Here is a 19,281-nt window from a genome sequence, read left to right as displayed (position 1 = left end):
AAAATGTATACAAAACACTTTTGACAGATACAGTTCTAAAATATTTGAGGTGAATTTTATTTTACTGCTATGTAAAGCCACTCAGTCTCCTCAGTTTTCCTTCATTCCACAAAAATAGTAGGAACTCTTATATAAGCCCAAGACAACTTCACTGATTTTCCAGTTCACCTGTTCAAAACCAGCAAACATACAATACTCAAACCATTTTAAAAAGGAAGGAGGAAGAAAAGACTTGATGCCAGGAGAGGAAATGACTGTCAAGAACTGTTGAAAGGTTAAGCTCTATGAATGAGAAGATATACAGTGAAAACACTCAAATATTTGCTGAGTGAATTACTGCTGTGAGCACTTAAAATTATATAAATTTGATGCTACTTTTGTGGAAGCAGAAGCATTTTACCTTAAAAAGAGCTATGTTCTCATCTATAAAACTCTTCCGATGTAACTGCTCAGCACTGTGGAGCAATAAGACAACAGTCCTTGATTTCTGGCAGAAGAGAGAAGACGATGAAAAAGGGGAGCTGCAAGGGGCTGGGAGTAACTTTTGCTCCTGATAATAAGGTAAAGTAGAGGTGTGCTTCTCCACACCAGCTGATCTTGCAGCAACACCTTTTGCTTTGTTTAGGGCTGCTTGGAGATGATGTTCTTTGGGAGGAAGAATTCAAGCACAGCCAAGAAATACAGCCTAAAATGTGAATCAGCTCTTGCAGTAGGCAGTTTCATTCAAGGTTGAATGCTTGCATGTGTTATGAGTATGGCATGATCACCCTTTTTTTCACTCAATTATCGTACATAAGCTTCTACCAAGCACAGGTGTTTTCATCTTTCTCTGCAGTACTGAGTATTACTGTCCAGACTGTAAGCAGACCTGAGATACATAAACTCAGCTGAAAGATGTTGAGAAAACGTGGGACATGGCAAATCCTCCAAACCCTGCCCAAACCATGACCAAGTGCAATCACACCATGATACTGGGGACACCTTCTAAAACCCACATACCTCAGGCAGAGTAGCAAGATCAAGGGAGACACTGATCATTGCACACCATGATACAAAGATCTTCATGTCAATGCTAAAAGAGTTCATGTGAGTATCAGAAGCAGTCCTGTTCTCAACCTACTATCAAAGCCTCATCATTCTCGCAGCCTAGCTCTGGTGTCTCTGATCTACTGCTCAGTGGTGCTCTCCTTGATGAAGTCTTGCTTTCCCGAATAGTAGATCTGAAACACTCCCAGAGTCAAGCATTAAGATTACCTGCCAATGCTTATTTCTAAGAAAAACATGTGTAGGTTGCTGGTTTTTTGCAAGACAGAAAATTTATGAAGATTTCAGCATCTTCTTCCAAAGTCGTCAAACAATTTGGGCAAGCACAAATGGAACAGCTGCTCCCACTGGACCAATGTGACTTCTCCTAAGGCAGATTATTACAAATAGAAATTAACTAACAGATTGCACCCTGGAAAGTTTAAGGAATACTCAGAGTCACTCACAATACTTATAAAAGGCCCTGATGACTGCTCAGGAACTCACGTCAAGGTTAAGTTTAGTAATGAACGCCTGACTTGCCTATTTTCAGGTATTGTTCTAAAGTATGTAAAATGCCTTTGCGACAGATGACTGACTTATAATTAATGACTGTTAAAACACCAGTTTGGCTAGAAGTCACGAATGTAGTAAAAGCTAAGGAAAAAAAATGCATATATATTTATTGTACTTTAAGTTGCTATAGTTTTTATTTTAGTTATAAACCGTAACTACGCTATCATCAGAGATTTGGTTGTCATGATCAAGAATTCAATGACTGATGTCATGAGAAGCAAAGCCAAAGTACATATACTAGACTTTGGAATTAGGTGGATATTTTTATACTTACGGAGACATAATAGACCAAAGGGTAAGGAAGGTTAATAGGAGATTTGAGTGTATACACCACTGCATATCCACTTGAGCGAAAATAAAGTAGGGAAAAATGCAGCGGAATATTGTTTTGAAAGTGGTATCCACTGGGTTCCCAAAGAGCTACAGCTGATTATCCTCCTGAAAAAAATAGGCATGTACAATATTTTTACAAATAGATTGAAGACCCAGGTATTGGCTCTAAGACTTAGCAAACCTATAATCCAGGAGCTCTTTCCTTGTGACTTTAAAAAGAGAATTCAAAGCAGTCACAGAATAACTATATTGTCAAATATCTCTAATTCTTCAAGATGGGTATATATTTTTTATTTATGTTTATACATATTTATGTATCCATAGGTAGACATACCTACACCTAGTACCTGAGATGAACAGCTGAGGATAATTTTTATATGAGATTGATATAATTTATAGTCATTTACACAGCCTACTTTCTTAATGGGAAGATCAAGAAAAATAAATAAAGGAAATAAGAAGGCATATTTTATGACGGATAAAAATACTGCGCTTTGAAGTGTATATACATATGTCACAGAAATAAGTAATAATGCATCAACACATGAGATGTTAAATTTCTGGCTTTAGGCTCTTTCCTCCCCAGAACATCCTGTAGCTTTAGATACCCACAAGGGGTGTAGTGTGAGTATGTATATATGCACATATGCTGCCCATCCCTTACTGCATCATATAAATGAATTATGTGGCTCTTACGTTATGCAAGAGCTTGTTCTGCCAAGAGCTCTATATGCATATTTTGTATGTGCAATGAATTACACAGACTATTTTGCCATTGTTGAACTGCTGAGGGGGAAAAATGATGAATGCTAATGAAAAATTCAATAACAGACACTACTGAACTCAATGGGAATTCTGTCATACTCTTCACTGGGACCAGGATTTCAGCTCTGCTCTTTATCATGAGCAGAGATGTTTCATTATTCCCTAATATACCCCAATTCTTCTTTTCCTTCTATACTGTAGGTATACTGGTACGGAGACTTTAAAGAAACTAATGCTTATAACTTGCAAATACTTCCCTCCTACTGAACTTGACTGCAAAGCTCTGAGCTGAGTTGAAAAAAAAAAACCACAAAACAACTAGGAAAGTGACCCAACTGAGAAATAGATTACAAGAAGAAAGGGGAGGCATTTTCTCATAAAAAGGACAGTATGTGCATTAGAGCGCACATCACATTATTTTCTTTGTGTACATCCTGTGTTTTAATAAGTTGAGGAGTGGTTATTCCCAGAGGAACTGTAGAATAATATATTAGTTCCTCGAAGGCATTTAGAGTAGCTGTGCATCTCTTAAGCTGCCTTCTTTTTAAACTGCATGCATCTAGCTCTTTCAGGTTCCACGCATACCTTTATCCTTTAATCCTTTCATCATTCTTGTTGTCTGTCTTTAGAGCTTTCAAGAGCAGTGAAAAACAGCATGCAAAATTCTGGTTTTGCCAGAGATTGGTAAAGTCCTTGGTTGTTTCCCTAGCTTTACATAAAACCTCCTGATCCAGTTAAGGCCTGATCCAAAGCTGTTCAATTCGGTTTGGATCAGGCCTGTTTGGTACCATGGGTTACACACCAAACTCTCCATGGAGACATCAGAATGCAGATTATACTGGATTTCTTTTTTTCCCTCTGACAGTATCTAACTGCAGCCTCCCCTCTGAAAGCCACATGCCTGACATTCCTAAAATAAATACCTCATTTATTGACTGGTACTAATTCCTTAGTTTGTTACCTTTGGCAACCAATTACATTGCCTAAATTTAAAGTCTTTATCCTCTACTTAGAGTGTTGACATACTGGAAAGAGTTCAGAAAAAAAGTCGCAAGTATTATCTAAGATCTGGAACACTCATTTTAGACTGAGTGATTATTTCGGTTAACACAGAGAAGGGTACCAGATGAATTGCTCCTGATCTACAGGAACCTAAATGGGAATAACATTTTTAATAGTAGCAGGCTCCATAGTATAAGAAAATCTAATGACTGGAAAACACTTGGGTGTTTTTACCAAAAGAGGCAAGAAACCCTTAGAATTATTTGCTTAAAAGAGTGCACATTCTTAATTTAGAAAAGCTTAAATCAAAAGATAGCCCATAGCCTGTGCAGAGCTGTTGTCCTGTTGCAGGACTGATTTGATGAAATTCTGTGACCTATATACAAAGGAAATCCAACTAGGTTTCCTTGCCCTTATTTTTTTTTAAGCGTGTCAAACTGTGTAAACCTATCTGCACCTTTTCCTACAATTTTCATGCATAAATATGTCAAAATCAGTAAACATTTTATTTAGGTTTCACTTTTATCAATTTTGCATTTTAATAACAGACGGTGTATGTGAAGTCTTTCTCTATTCGGGAAATCAGCTTAGGATCAGTCCCAAATCTTGGGCAGAAAGTGCATCCTCTTATGCGAGACGCAGAAATTGAGTCAGTTTTATGACTGGTCAATAACAGCGTTATTCACAGTGTGACCTCTTTTTTGAAACATAATATAGAGAAAACAATTTGTTACATGTCCCCTCTTAACTAAATAGGTTATAGAGACCACTATTATTGATGTATTCCAGATTGATATTAATTTCTTGCTGCACATTTACTCACTCTAGGATCCTCCTCATATGTAATATTTAATACCTATGCCGAATTGCCATGCTTCGTATGTGCATGAATCTGTTTAGTTGTGGTAGATATGCTTGCATGACCCTTACTCACAGCTAAGGGAACATTCAATCTACAGTGTAAAATGGCAGACTATAAACAAATTTTGCCTTAAATGTTTGAATTTATTATGGATACATGCAAATCGATATAAATAAAAAATAAAAGCAAGACTGTAGCAAAAAATCTTTGACTAGTCCTCCTTTCTCCCACATTTCCCATGCAGAGTGTAGATGACACTGTGGCATGAATTGGAGCTCTTTAGCCCATCGGCCTTTGAGGGGACACAAACAGCTGCTCCTGCAATCAAGAGAAAGCAAAGACTGAGCAAATCCTACATGATACTATCTTATACCGTCACCTTTGGAAGTCCCTGTAGATCTGGACTTGGAGTCCAAGAAATGGTCAAAAGATCTCCGAAGCATTTTTTACTTTGTGGCTGACCAATAAACCCCAACAACAGAAGGTGGCTCAGAGGAGATGGGCAAGGGTGTTGTGCCTGGGAAGATCTGGGAACAATGCTGGGTGTGACTGATCACAGCAGGGCAAAGAAAACTGATTTAATCTCAACACAAAGGGGACCAGAAGGTGGTCTTTTTTTTAGGTAAACAGCTATCAGTGATGCAGTGGATCAGAGTTCATCAAGAGTGTGAATTCCTCCCGGAGTCAGCCAGACCAGCCTGGGAGGAGTGTTTAGGTGTCTCAGTCCCACTCGGACTATAAATCTGAACACTTTAACACTAGAATTTCCAAAGAGAGCAATGGGCTTGAGCTGCTTCAACCCATGTCTTCCTTCCTGGTGACTGGGGACACCCAGCATTGTGACAGTGAGCACGTTGTAGAGACCAGTAACAGGGACCAATTTGGTATTGCAATCGAACTGCCTATTGCAAATACTGTGTTTTGCTAAGTGTAACTTACATTTGTATTGTGATTTCAGTATGTTCTGTATCATTCTGACAAATCAGAAATCCCATGTAATATCAAACGTCTTCGAACAAGTAAATCTGATACTAAAAGTTACACTCCATGTGTGGAATATTTTAAAGAACCCAGTCAGAGAGTATTGGACTCTAGCAGACTTACAGGAATAGCATACATACATCTGTCTATCCATCTGTGTCTGCTTGCGCATGCACTTGTAGGAGTAGTAGTAAATTTTTTTCCTAAACTTGTGCAAAGAGAGATCTCATCTCATAATATTTTAAAGCTCCTCAACCAACTGAAGAAGCAAGGAGACTACAAAAACAGAGCCAAAGGAATCTTATTCTACAGATTTTTGTATTGTTTTCTTTAACTGAGCAGTGTCATTTTAACCAATGCTGAGTAGAGTCAGCTTCATTGTTCTTTATATTCATTTACTTACTCAATAGCCTCGGACACATACTAACACAACAGCAGAGTTTTATACTGACTCAGGTTTTTATTTCATGAGAAAGCACATGGATTTTCTTTTCCCATTACAAACCTAACTGAAAACCCAAAATGTACAAATATTCCATGAAATTATATTAGAAAAATAATGTTTCAGGTCAATCAAACATTCTTTTTAGATAAAACTGAAACATTTTGTTTGAAATTTCAGTTTTGTACACTTTTTACTTGGATTTGAATTATTTTCATTTTCAGAAGTAATTATAAAATGAAAAATCCAATTGATCCAAAAATACCAAAAAGGAGTGTTGCCATGCTGTCAAAACACTTTGTATTTTAGGCAGATTTTACATTCTTCATTATGTGTGTCTGTTAGAATCTTTTACTAAAAAAGTTTCAATGGGAAATGCCATTACTGTCTAACTGGATCTCCCCAGGGTAGGTCATTCAGCTCTACATAATACACTTACACTTTCCCCCTGTAACATCATTTTTGTTCCATCCAGATAAACTCCAATCAATACACAAGACTTCATGAAGAATTTTTTTTTTTTTTTAAAGGTGGGGAGCAGATTCTACAGAACGAAAAGTATTAGAGTGAAGATGTATGCATCCCCATCATTGTTGTAAGGTATTCTTTTGCAATATATTTACTCTTTTAAATAAAAATCCTTTCAAAGTATATTCTGAGTAGGATCTAAAGGAACGCATGGCCTGTGCCTCATTTGTCTCTCATTAATATCCTCAAGCATGCCCTCCATGTCTTTTTTGACAGTGCTTGGGTGTTAGTATGCACCGTGAAAGACATCATGCACTATAACAGTGGTCTTCTGTTTCAAACACAATGGATTTGAACTAAGGGAAAACAAATTATTTTCCATCAATACTAATTTCAGATAACGTTTTTCATATCTTCATAGAAGAATGCTTTAGTGAGAGGTTCAATAGGATGCTCTCAGAGCAGCATGCTTGCATTACATTTTGTAACTCCACGTGTCATTCTTATACTATGTGGCACTTCCTTTTTTCCATTTTGTTGAGTAGCCGGGGGGCTACTTGCAATATAAGCATTATTCAACGTGAGAAAGAATGCAGAAAATAGGGCCCTTGTGGCAAGTTTAGCACAACTCTGGCCCATTGCTTATAATATTCTCCACTTTCATCTTTTTCCTTTATATTGAAAACTAAGGAAAAGTAGTTTTGAACATTTTTCATCCATCTTGGAGTCTTCACTTATACAGTCCCTTTGTTACTTTTCAGTGGTCTCTTTCTATTCTCTCTGGATATTTCTAGAACCCTTTTGTATTTCTTTTACTCACCTAGGTAGCATTGTTACATTTGATTTTGCTTTCTTTGCTTCCCTTGCTTTACCTCTGCTTTGTTTGCCAGCTAGATTCCATTCCATCCTTTCAATCTATTCATGTGTTGGTTTGGAGGGGTTTGGTGTGGGTTTTTTTTTTCTTTTTCCCCAGGGTGAAATGAATAATGCAAATTACTGCTACCTAACAAAAAGAACTATGTAGCTTTAGGTTTAGTTCTTTATTGCTTTACTTGCCTCCCTGCAGCGAGTAGTGTCTTTTGATTGACTTTCATCAGTCTTTGCTTTAGCTCAACAGCTGAATTTAATTGATTGCAGTATTTTATTAAAAGATATCTTGATTTCATGGCTTAAACAACACAAATAGAAAACTACAGTTTCTAGTTTCTGTTTTCTCAAGCAAATGGCTTATTTATTTTAGAGTAAGAAAAGGAATTGCTTGTTAATGCAGACATAGATAAAAGCTATTCAAATTCTTATATAGTCTGTACTTCCATTTTCATTCAAATACCAGAGCTTTAGCTAAGGAAACATATACAAAAACAGAGACAACGTTATAAATAAGGTACAGTAAATGCTAAATTGCTGTACATCCATTATACAGCACATCTGGCATGAATGCCAGATCTGTAAGCGATACTTCTTGTGATTAAAACATCTTGATACATTACTAACATTCTACCCCGCAACAGTGTCTTTCAACGAAAAAAAAACACCTCGAAGTGCTTTATGAATAGAAAGTAGAACCTGGCTCCAAATATTATTGCCACTTACCACTTAATTAACTGATGCAGTAGATGGTGAAGCACCTTACTCAAGACAAGGCACCCACCCAAATATATTTTTCTCTTATGTGGATTCTACCTCTCTGTCTTTGCCAAAACCTATGTCACATTTTGAAATTCATTCTTGGGAACTCAAATTTGGATCATGTCATTTACAGTGCATTCACAAACTCTTCCCTCTGTCCCTCACCCATTAGATCTGACAGCGTTCCCATCACCAATCTCTCAACATACTGAAAAATATTAAAATACCCCAGCCTAAACTTTCCAGTACTGGTGCTTCATTCTGGGATTTCTGAATGGATGTAAAATCCCCTATGTAAATGTTTACATATGGATTGAAGCAATGCCTTAAGAAAACTCTAGTATAAGGAAATCCTTATTAAAGGGCAAGAGAGAACTGTATCATTCCTGAATTTGAAGAATAAATAATGGCTCTCTAAAATTACCGGTAGGTGAATATATTGTTAAGATATTTGGGCCAATGTTTTGCAATGCAATTTGTTCAGGAATTTCTGTTTGGTTAGGGTTCTGTTTGCTTGTTTTTAATGAAGACAGCTAGTCCCTGCTTTGTAACATTTTATTTCTGTTTCGAAATGATTCACAGCCAGCTTTGGGTTTTTGTACTACAAACAAGAATGCATGCAGGTTTATTCCTTTAACAGATCTGTAGTCCTGCAGCATACAATCGAGACATATTTGTGAGCACACAGCATGTATCGACTTGAACATTAATATCAGAACGAGATCATTTGCAAGTAATGGGGATTTCGGTTCTGAACTGTGATCACCTTCTTGGTTAAGAGAATCCTTCATAGGCTTGACTCTCTGTGTTTGCTCTCATACTTAGGAGCGAATGCAAAATACATCATCTGCCCGTACTAGCTCATGCACTGCAGGAATCAATATTTGATTATTAACATAGCTGAATTTTAAATTTTTACCTAAAAAAGGGTAGCATAATTGAGATGTTGTGCTTGAGTAAAGTAATTGAGATGTCATATGTATACAGGTAGGATGTCAGTAAAAGACAAATAAGCTAACAGGGAATGAAACAGACATCTTACAGACAGATATATCAGCCAAGTCAAAAGCTCCTTGGTTCAGTGAAAGCTCCTGGCAACACCATTTAAGACAAATTTTAAAAACATTATAGAAAAATCTCTTAATGTGCTTTGTAGAAGCTGCTGGTTAGTGATGTATTAGATCTTATTTGATTGATTTTTGTTCGGATTAGAAGCATACTGGGTTGCAAAAGGACAACTGGAATACATACTAAAATAATTTATACAGGCTGTATATTGAGAGCAGTTTTATTCATTGTAGAAATAAATCTACTCCTCTGAAACTATCAATTAAAATGGTAGCCATTATTCATGAAAATAAATATATAGTGTGTTATTCACGACAGGAGAATGTATCATGTATAAGTGGTCAATAAATCATTTTAGGGGAAAAGTGATATGGAAAATGGTAGCACTTAAGCTTTCAGTTTTCATTAAAATTGTAACTGCAGCAAGCTGTTCACCAGAGATTCAGTCTCTGCCACACAAACCCATGTGAGTACTCCTTGTTGTTCAGAAGTTTGCAAAAACTTCTACCCCTTCGTCTGGTGCCTGATTCTGCTGAATTCCAAAACCTTCCACAGACCCTGCAAAAGGGCAATGCAGGACCATGCTCTCATATACAACCTCCTGCTTAGTTTTGAAACCCATATGGCTTTGAGTGTGAAACCACAACATGCACCAGGTTTGCCGAGAGTAGCATGTAAAAATTTGCTGATGGAGTCCGTGCTATTAGTAAAATAGTACAAAAGGAAAAAATCCTTTTTACAGTTTATTTTACTACATTTTCTTATTTTCTTTATCTATTTTTCTTCTTGCTTTATCAAAATACGCCCTTAATCCACCATCAGTACCTAACTGTGCTCCTGTTTAAATCAATAGGCCAGCTACTTTTAGTGATCACACTCTCATTTTCAAAACACTTAATTCCAAGTGCTTTACTTTGACAACATTTCCAACAGAGGTTAAATTTAGTGACAGGGAACATACTGGTGACTCAGTTCCTGCTAAGCCACCATCTCAGGCATATGCTATATTTCATATACTATATTATATGTAATACCATGAAAAGATATTATGCCTATAAAACTAGCCCGATGCCTAGGAAACCTAGTTATAGAAAATGTTGCAAATAGGATTAACACTGTAATGTAGTTACATACCAATTGATCTTCTTGCTCCTCCTCCAAACACATCCCATGGCAGACAATCCTTTTCTTTCCCTGGAGCAGAGAGGTGGAGAAAGGGGCAGGGCCAGAAAACCATGGGTTTCCCCCCTCCCCCCCCCCCGGTCGTCAGGTCCCATCTTACTGACAGTGCAGAAGCTCGAAGGCTGCATTACATGGTATCAGCTGCAGAGCTCTCTCCTTCCAGCTTCACTTTGGGAGGCACAGGTGAGCTGCTTCGTCTCCATTTCCTCTGCTGTTAAATACTGCAGAAAGCATTCCTCAACAGGACTTAAAAATCAGCCATATAGGTTAAAAGAAAGAAAAGGAGAGGGAGGCAGAAAGCAAGGGTACTAAGCACCTTCTAGATTTCAGGCTGAAATGAAAGACCTGATTTAGCCAGTGAGAGTTTTCAAAAGACCTGGGCCCCAAATTAATGGTTTATGGCAGTAAGGGCCATATGGTAGTTCTCTTTTTGTCTAGTTAGCAAGAATTAATACATTTTCAAGTACAGCTTAATTTTATTTGTTGGGGGGTTTTTTGGGTTTTTTTAGCTTTAAATATTTGATTTGACAATCTTTTCTTAGATTTTAATTTTCAGAGGTTGTGGGTGGTTTTGGTTTGTTTTTTAGTCTGTGGGTTTTACCTCTTCCAGTAACAAACTGCTGCTGCTAAGTAGAACAGTGTCAGGTTTTACATGCTGTACTGGCACTAGAGCATCACTCAATCCTCCACTGCAGTTTACCTATCTTGAAATCTATTAGCTTTTGTTTACAACATGCTCGTAGCACACCGTCATAAACTTGTTCCGCACTGACCTTCTGGCTCAATGAAACTGGTTTGTTGGAAGAAATCAGACTACTAGTTATGTAGCACAAGTTCAGTCTCTGAGATATTTGTTCAGTTGCTACAGAGGCAAATAAAACTCCAAGTGAATTTCATTTGTGCAGGCTCTGTATTACCATCTAACTGACAGGCAGCGTAGCTCTTCTCTAGAACAACTCAAATGATCCATCATGTGTTTTAAAAATACTGCAGCAGGTTAGCCCTTCCTACAAAGAAAGCAAAGCTTCAGGAAAAAAGTTTTCCTTGTCAGTTTGCAAAAGATACACCATCAATGGTTCACATGTCCACACAAATGTAAGTGCTCATACTTCAATATTCTGCATATCCCAAAAGCTTCACATCTATAAATAAACATATGTATTATTTTCTCCTGTTTGATAGTAACGAGAGTGTGCAATCTTAAGTTTGTTTTCCTCCTCCAGTGTGGTAAGATGAACACATATAGTATTATAATGGTATACTCGTTATCTTTAAAACCTGAAACTCCTGCAATTAAAAATCACTGCAAGTTGTAATGTGCTAATTAATCAAGGCAAAAGTTACTCCAACTTACTCCAGGTCTCACTATTTCCCAGAAATTCCCTGAATTCCCTTCAACATGAGTCCTTGCAATTTCAGGTTTCACGTTATGAAAGGCCCTATTTTGAAATATTGATTCATTTTTAAGGGATCTAATTTTTTTTTTTCTGGAATCTGAGTTACATGTGTGAAAACACAGTACTCGGCATATGCAGCTGTTGCAAAAGAACAGTGTATTGTGGGCTAAAGCAAATGTGGCATATAAGGGGTTACTGGACAGGTAGCAGTGTTTTTGGTGGTGGTGTGAAAGGACTGAGAAGGTTGGTACAAAAGAAAATCTCATAAGATGAGGTTGCGTGCTATCTTCTCCCAGCTGGCTGAGGCTGGAAGGGCCTCGGGTGATTATTACTGAGCAGTTTGAGTTGATTTGTTCTGGTTTAGAGTTTGTGGTTTTGGAAATAAAGCAAGCCCCAAGGAAGGGGATGCAAAGAGAAGATGTATGGTTAGGGACTTTATTTTTCCTTGTACGGCTGGTGAGCCTGCACAGTGACTTACAATTAGCAACAAAGTCCAGACAGTCTTCGAGCTAGGTGAATCTTTTACCATCAGAAGAACTGAATGCCTTTAAAGTAAAAAAAAAAAGTTTTCAATGAATACCTGCTGAAATTTAAATCTTAATTCATTCCAGCTACGCTTGGGTCTCTTTTAGATTCTCCTTGTGTGAACATTCAAGCAAGCAATCATTGCTTGTAGAAACCAAAATTTAACTACACAGGTTCCATATTCATATCAGATAAGGTTCATTTTTCTATGGAACGGGAAACTAATTGAAACAGCAAGGGGTGGAAGGGGAAATGTTCCAGAAAAAATGTATTGGAGCCCTGCAACAGGAACAACCAAGCACCCACCAAAAGAAATATAACTCATATAAAAAGAAGCATATGTGGAGGCATCCTATGTGACATCAAGGAAAGCATAATACATATACTTTATATATGCAAATGTCCTATATATTATAAATGTTTATACCTATATATAAATCTATATACATGACATATACAGTCCACAGCTCTGCCTGTTGTTTTAAAGGTGATCTACAAACATTTGATTGTTTAGTTTCTGGAGTTTTTTTCTCCTTAAAAAGAGTATTTCAAAAAGATTGTGGATTCTGAAAAATCTGCTGCAAATAAAAGCAAATATTTAACAACCAATTGTACATGCACATGAGCAAGACTGTCAAGGTGATTATAGAGGCCTGTAAAGAAGAATTTTTAAATAGTTCCATATGCAATGTACATGTTGAATTAGTATACCCAAAGGCAACTTCACAAACCAGCAAACCAAGTGGTGACTCACTGGAATGTAGAAAATATCAGAGAAGACACTATGGCTCAAGCCTCATTATTCAAAGATAGATAAGTCACATAACTGCTTGCTACAACGTTATGCCTGTTTCCTTTAGATATTTATCAGACACTAGTTCTAATTCTCAAAAAACTCGGGCAAAAATAACAAAAAAAAAAAAAAGGAAAAGATACCCTGAGAGCTCTACTCCAATATAACAAAACAAAAAAAAAAAAAAAAAGAAAAAGAAAAAAAGTGGAATATAATAATAAAGCAGCACACCTTTCTTTGATTCCTCTTCTTCCTAATACAGTATGAAGTACACAATCCAGGTGTCCTATATGTTGTGTGAGTACTTACTCTGTGGACTACACAGTGCCTTCCTCTCTTTTCCTCCTGTCTAGTAACGCAGGCATCTCTGAAGGTGCCAGCAATGATGAGCTTGTATTCAACAATGGCATAAGGAATAGTCTCGTGCTTTCCACCCTTTTGTCACAAGGTATTTCTGCTGAAGAAGCTCAGGGACAGTGTGCTGGGTGGGTACTCCATTCTCTTCTGATAATATAATTCTAAAAGGAAGACATCCTTACTTCATACATGCACGTGTGCACATCATGCTGGAATGATCGGGGGGGGGGGGGAGACCCATTTCCTTCTCACTGCTTCCATACTGGAGATGCCACACAGCTGAAAATAGTAGCAATGTTTCAACATAGCAGATGGCACATTGATTCTCCTGTTACTTTTCCTCAGACTTCTTGGTACCCAGTAAAGAACAGGGATTGTGCTGGCACTAGAAACCTTTTCTGAAGTAAAAAGAGTTGCAGCTGGGTCCTCCATTATCATGCAGAGAGAAGCAAGAGAGGGCTATGATTTGACATACACATTGTGGGGCTTGAGTCTGTGAATTTATAAGCACTTTCACAGCCTGCTAATTCCAGTGGAGGTAGCCAATGCCTCTCACTCCACAGGAAGTTGAGCCCTTATTTACACTAATATCAGCTTTTATGGTTTAACATAACATTTATGCCTGTGCAATCACAGATGAGATTTTCAAACCTGAAATTTTTTCACTGCAGATGAATTACTGTAATTATATCTCACTAAAGCAATGACAAAATACTTTCTTAGCTAGGAAGAAAAAGGCTATAAAGAGAAAAGGTTTTTCCATACCTGAAAATGAATCATACTTGTGAATGCATTCCCTGGACGCAGTCAAATTCTGAAACATCATGCGTGGGCAGTATTCATGACTAGGAAGAAGACAATAAACAGTGTAGATACCCAGCCAACCCTTCCTTTAACCAAGTAAATTGCTAGTCTGGGAACTTAATTCTCTTAACAGAGATGACCTGACGAACACAGTCATTAAGACTCCAGAAAATGCCAGGCATGCTGCATCTCCTTAGTGTATTGGCTCTTTTATTCAAACAGTAAAACTGAAATCACTTGCAAACTTTAATAGCAGCTAAAAGAAATACCTACAGGGTAAAGGTGCTAAGAAAAATCATTCTTCTTATTTATTGGATTTTCATATGGGGAAAAAAACACTACAGGATTTGAAAGCATATTTGTTGGGGAAAAGAATTTGCTAAAGATAGAAAACATGGTGGGGCTTTTCTCCAAATTCCCTTGCTGATAAATGAACAGTAATGCTTAAGCCCTTCTAATGAAGACAAGTTTACCATGGAATAAAGTCGTCAATGATGAGCAGAAAATAGAGCATTTGTAAATACAATGTAACACAGAATGATAAAGCACATCCAATTTATGCAAAGATGTGCTTGCAGCAGTACGATAAATAATATCCGCATAATCAATTACTGGAAGAAAGACAAACTGAATAAATTGTTTTCTGGCAATTTATGGAAAACAAGCCTAGCACAAAAAGGACAATATGACTTTAGTCTTTTAACAAGATTGTCTGACGAGCACTAAAACAAAACTTACTAATGATTCAAAGGACACAATATTTATAACCACCTATTTTAATTACCAATAGAAAATTAAAAGTAGGGCATGAACAAAATGCCATTTATTTTTTTTTTCTTAGTTAGAAAGCAGGATATACAATGTAATAATAGAAATATATACATTTGTTTGCTTTTCCCTGTTCCTGAGATTCTTTGGTTTAAAAACACATGCAAATTGGAAGGGGTGGGAGAGAAAGCTAGAGAAAAATATATTAGAGGCTTGAGGTTCATCAATAACTAATAATAATGGGATAGTATATGTATTTGAACTCACTGGTCTCAGTGGCAAACTTTTTCTTGAGCTGGGTGAACAAGCCTTTAAAGAAATTCTGGGAGTACTTTAAAACTGAATTGGGAAAGTCGAAAATTATATCACCATTCATTTTCAGAGCCATTTACTTTATGATGCTAAATATCCCTATGATGCGTGTAGTGGTTCTAGAAAGCTTCAGTAACTGTTTAGTATACCAAGAATATTAGAATGAGTGAAAAGCCATTTAATATCCAGATATTAGCTGTAGAAGACAATGTTACTGAACAGAAACAATTCTCCAACCCCCCCCCCCCCCAATCAAAATAAAACAAAAAATAAAAAGAAAATATTTAGGAGATGACAGCACCTATAATGTACCTGCCTATAAGGATATTCAGATGTTTGTTATAATCTGCACAAAACAACTAGATTACCAACTTAGAAAACATTTAGCAGTTTATGACCTTCGGTCTGTGCAGGACATTAAAATTCATATAACCTCCATATTCGCTTTCCTTATAAAGCATTCAATGATGCCTGTAGCACTACTTGCTCTTTTAGTAAATAAAACACTGCTTTTGTTTCAGTGCCATTCCAGCCTTATCAAAACCTGTCTCTTCATTTGTCCATGGAAAACATACCGCCAGGTTCCACCAGGCTGAAGTTTGTCATTTGTCCTGTTTATGTGACACAGGCCTAATTTCATCAGCTAAGCAGATGAAAAAAGAAAATCAATAGTCAGCAGATATGACGCCGAGAGTGATGTTTGATTGCGACTGAGAAGAGAGAGTGTGAAATCTGTCTCCTTAAAATTTGCTGCTGACTTCGGGATTCAGCTGGGCATTTAAACCTACACACATGACAATATCCTTCTTTTGGGGACTCCACATCAAACTTTCATCTATTGCTGTACAATTTCTGTGCATCAAGGTAATCATGCCTCAATAAGCTGTGGTCTGATTCATAGAAAGACTTGGTTGTTCACAGATCTAACATCTCCCCAGAGATTTCACTTCAGCCCATAAGTCTTCAGGAACTGGTCAGGCTTCGCTGCCTAAGTGCATACAGAGCGACTCCCTGATGTCTTTACACCTAATTCAGGACATTAAGACTTCACTGTACAAAGATTTGTGTGCTGAAATGTGGACCTCACAGTAAGACTTATGTACTTAAAACCTGGAAAGAAGTTGCTGCTCTCTCTTGCTGACCCAGGCAGCGATGACACACAAAGGCTACAAAGTGTGTGCTGAGGTGCTTGCACACACAGTCTCCACATTGGAGAATTTATACCTTACACAAAGCATGTGTGTGAGAAGGTTAAAGACTTCCTACAGCTGGGAAATGGGGGGCTTCAATTTACCAGGTGTCTGCTGGAAATACAGCACAGCGGAGAGGAAACAGCCCAGGAGGTTCCTGGAGCGTGTGGAAGATACTGGCACAGCTGGTCAGGGAGCCAGCGCGGGGAGATGCCCCACTGGGCCGAATGGTTACAGACAGGGAAGGGCTGGGGGGGCGATGTGGTGGGCACAGGATGACTTGGGCACAGCCACCATGAGACGCTAGAACTTTCTGTTCTCAGAGAAGTGAGGAGGGGGGTCAGCAGAGCCGCTGCCTTGGGCTGCCGGAGGGGCTGGGGTCGGCCTGTTTAGGAGACCGGCCGGCGGCGTCCCTTGGGAGCCAGTCCCGAGGGGCCGAGGGCTCCCGGCAGGCTGCACCTTCTTCAGGAAGGAAACGTGGAAGGTGCGGGAGCAGCCCGTCCCCGTGTGCCCACAGACCAGCCGGCGGGGGAGACCGGCCTGGCTGAGCAGAGAGCTGGGCTGGGGCTGGGGGAGGGAAGGAGAGGTCACCGCCTCTGGAGGAAGGGCAGGCAGCTCGGGAGGGCTGTGAGGCTGTCGCGGGGCTGTGCAGGGGTTAGAGAGGCGAAAGCCCAGCTGGAGCTCAGGCTGGGCACTGCTGTAAAAGATAACGAAACCTGGTTTTACAAGCACATGAGAAACAAGAGGAGGGCCAGGGAGAATCTGCGCCCTGTATTGGGTGCGGCAGGGAACATCGACACAAAGGGTGAGGGAAAGGCTGAGGTACTTGATGCCTCCTTTGCCTCCAGCTTCAACAGCAAGACCAGCTCCCTCAGGGCACTCAGCCCCCCGAGCTGGAAGAGAGGGACGAGGAGCAGAACCAAGTCCCCACAGCCCAGGAGGACACGGCCAGTGACCTGCTGCTCCGCTTAGACACGCACAAGTCTGTGGGGCCGGCTGGGATCCACCCGAGGGCACTGAGGGAGCTGGCGCAGGAGCTCGCTGAGCCGCTCTCCATCATTTCCCAACAGTCCCGTCAAACCAGGGAGGCCCCAGCAGGCTGGAGGTCAGCCAGTGCGATGCCCGTCTGCAGGGAGGGCGGGAAGGAGGATCCGGGGAGCTGCAGGCCTGTCAGCCTGACCTCGGTGCCGGGGAAGGTTACGGAGCAGATCATCCTGAGCACCATCACGCGGCACGTGCAGGACAACCGGGGATCCGGCCCAGCCAGCACGGGCTTATGAGAGGCAGGTCCTGCTTCACTAGCCTGGTCTCCTACAACAAGACAACCTGCCTAGTGGAGGAGGGAAAGGCTGTGGATGTTGTCTACCTGGGCCTTAGTAAAGCCTTTGACACCACCTCCCACAGCATTCTCCTGGAGAAACTGGCTGCTCGTGGCTTGGACGGGTGCACTCTACGCTGGGTTAAAAGCTGGCTGGGTGGCCGAGCCTGAAGAGTGGTTTCTGGGCACCTCACTTCAAGAGGTTCTGGATCATGTCCAGAGAAAGGGAATGAAGCTGGTGAAGGGTCTGGAGCACAAGTCTTATGAGAAGCAGCTGAGGGAACTGGGGTTGTTTAGTCTGGAGAGGAAGACACTCAAGGGGGACCTTATTGCTCTCTACAAGTACCTGGAAGGAGGTTGTAGGCAGGTGGAGGTAGGTCTCTTTTCCCAGATAACTAGTGACAGGACAAGAGGAAACAGCCTGAAGGTACACCAGGGGAGGTTTAGATTGGATGTTAGGAAAAAATTATGACCTGAAAGAGTGGTCAAACATTGGAACAGGCTGCCCAGGGAGGTGGTGGAATCATGATATTTGAAAACCACATAAATTTGGTGCTTAGGGACATGGTTTAGTGGTGGACTCTGAAGTCCTGGGTTAACAGTTGGACCTAATGATCTCAAGGGTCTTTTCCAATTTTTCTGCATTTCTATGTTCATGTTTCTATTTTTTTTATGGTTGTGAAGATGATCATGTGTATACACCTTGCACTACATATACAGCAGATCTCTGAAAAGATAGAGCTTCAGCCATTGCTGAGAAAAATATGCAACTAAAAGCCATTAGCAATAAACTAAAAAAATCACATTCTGTACATAATAGACTGAAGTATAAAACCATATATGTTACTTTCTGAAACAAAATAGCAATGGATAGTTCATTGCTTTGCAATACTGCTTCATTATTTAGGATTTGGCTCTATAATATTGGTAGGAAAAACAGTTCCAGCTTCAATAGAAGCCTTGCAGGACTCTCCCAAATGCTGCACTTTTTGTGCAGATTGATATGGCATCAATGCTAGGAACATCAAATGGCTTATGCAGAACAGAAGGGTAAAGACCTCAATGAAGCACTGGTAAAATTTCCAGTGAAAATTCCTGTTCTCAGCATTGCAAGCAGTGAGTATGTGGAGATATAGCCTACCACACTGCAGTGAACCCATCCTTCAAGTAGAACATAAAGGCACATGGATATTTCTGGATGGAAAAATCCCTACATAAAATAAGTTTTTTTACAAGAAAAACATAAAGTAACATTGTACCTGCTCCACAGAATTGCTTCCTTAGAGAATCCTGTTTTTAAATGTAGCAGAGTGCCCCGTTTTTCTGATTATCCTCAGGATAAATTCTGCAACCCATTTTCCTTCCAGTCAGTTGTACAGTGTAAATGGAAGACTTTCTGTCTTAAAAGCTGCAGGAAAGTATGCATTTTCAGATATTTTCAAGAATAGATATTGACAACAGTCAATGTTATACTTTTGGCAAAACC

The 19,281-nt window shown here is 39.3% G+C and overlaps 1 protein-coding gene across 1 annotated transcript in view; it reads right to left on the bottom strand.

The window, feature by feature from the left end:
- LOC308064230 (uncharacterized protein) overlaps positions 1–19,275 on the bottom strand; it is a 116,701-nt gene extending 97,426 nt beyond the window's left edge. The window contains exons 1-4 of the mRNA XM_080388320.1: positions 14,169–19,275; positions 13,586–13,682; positions 12,207–12,273; positions 10,284–10,343 (exon numbers count right to left, since the gene is read on the bottom strand). Coding sequence (XP_080244446.1) covers positions 10,284–10,343; positions 12,207–12,273; positions 13,586–13,682; positions 14,169–14,229 — 285 coding nt within the window. The 5' untranslated portion in view covers positions 14,230–19,275. The remainder of the gene's footprint in view (positions 1–10,283; positions 10,344–12,206; positions 12,274–13,585; positions 13,683–14,168) is intronic.
- Positions 19,276–19,281: the final 6 nt, after the last annotated feature.

The sequence above is a fragment of the Falco punctatus genome (genome assembly GCF_963210335.1).
Source record: "Falco punctatus genome assembly, chromosome: 1".
Classification (NCBI taxonomy): Eukaryota; Metazoa; Chordata; class Aves; order Falconiformes; family Falconidae; genus Falco; species Falco punctatus.
Note: the sequence above shows the minus strand (reverse complement) of the source record. Positions and strands in the feature narration are given on the sequence as shown.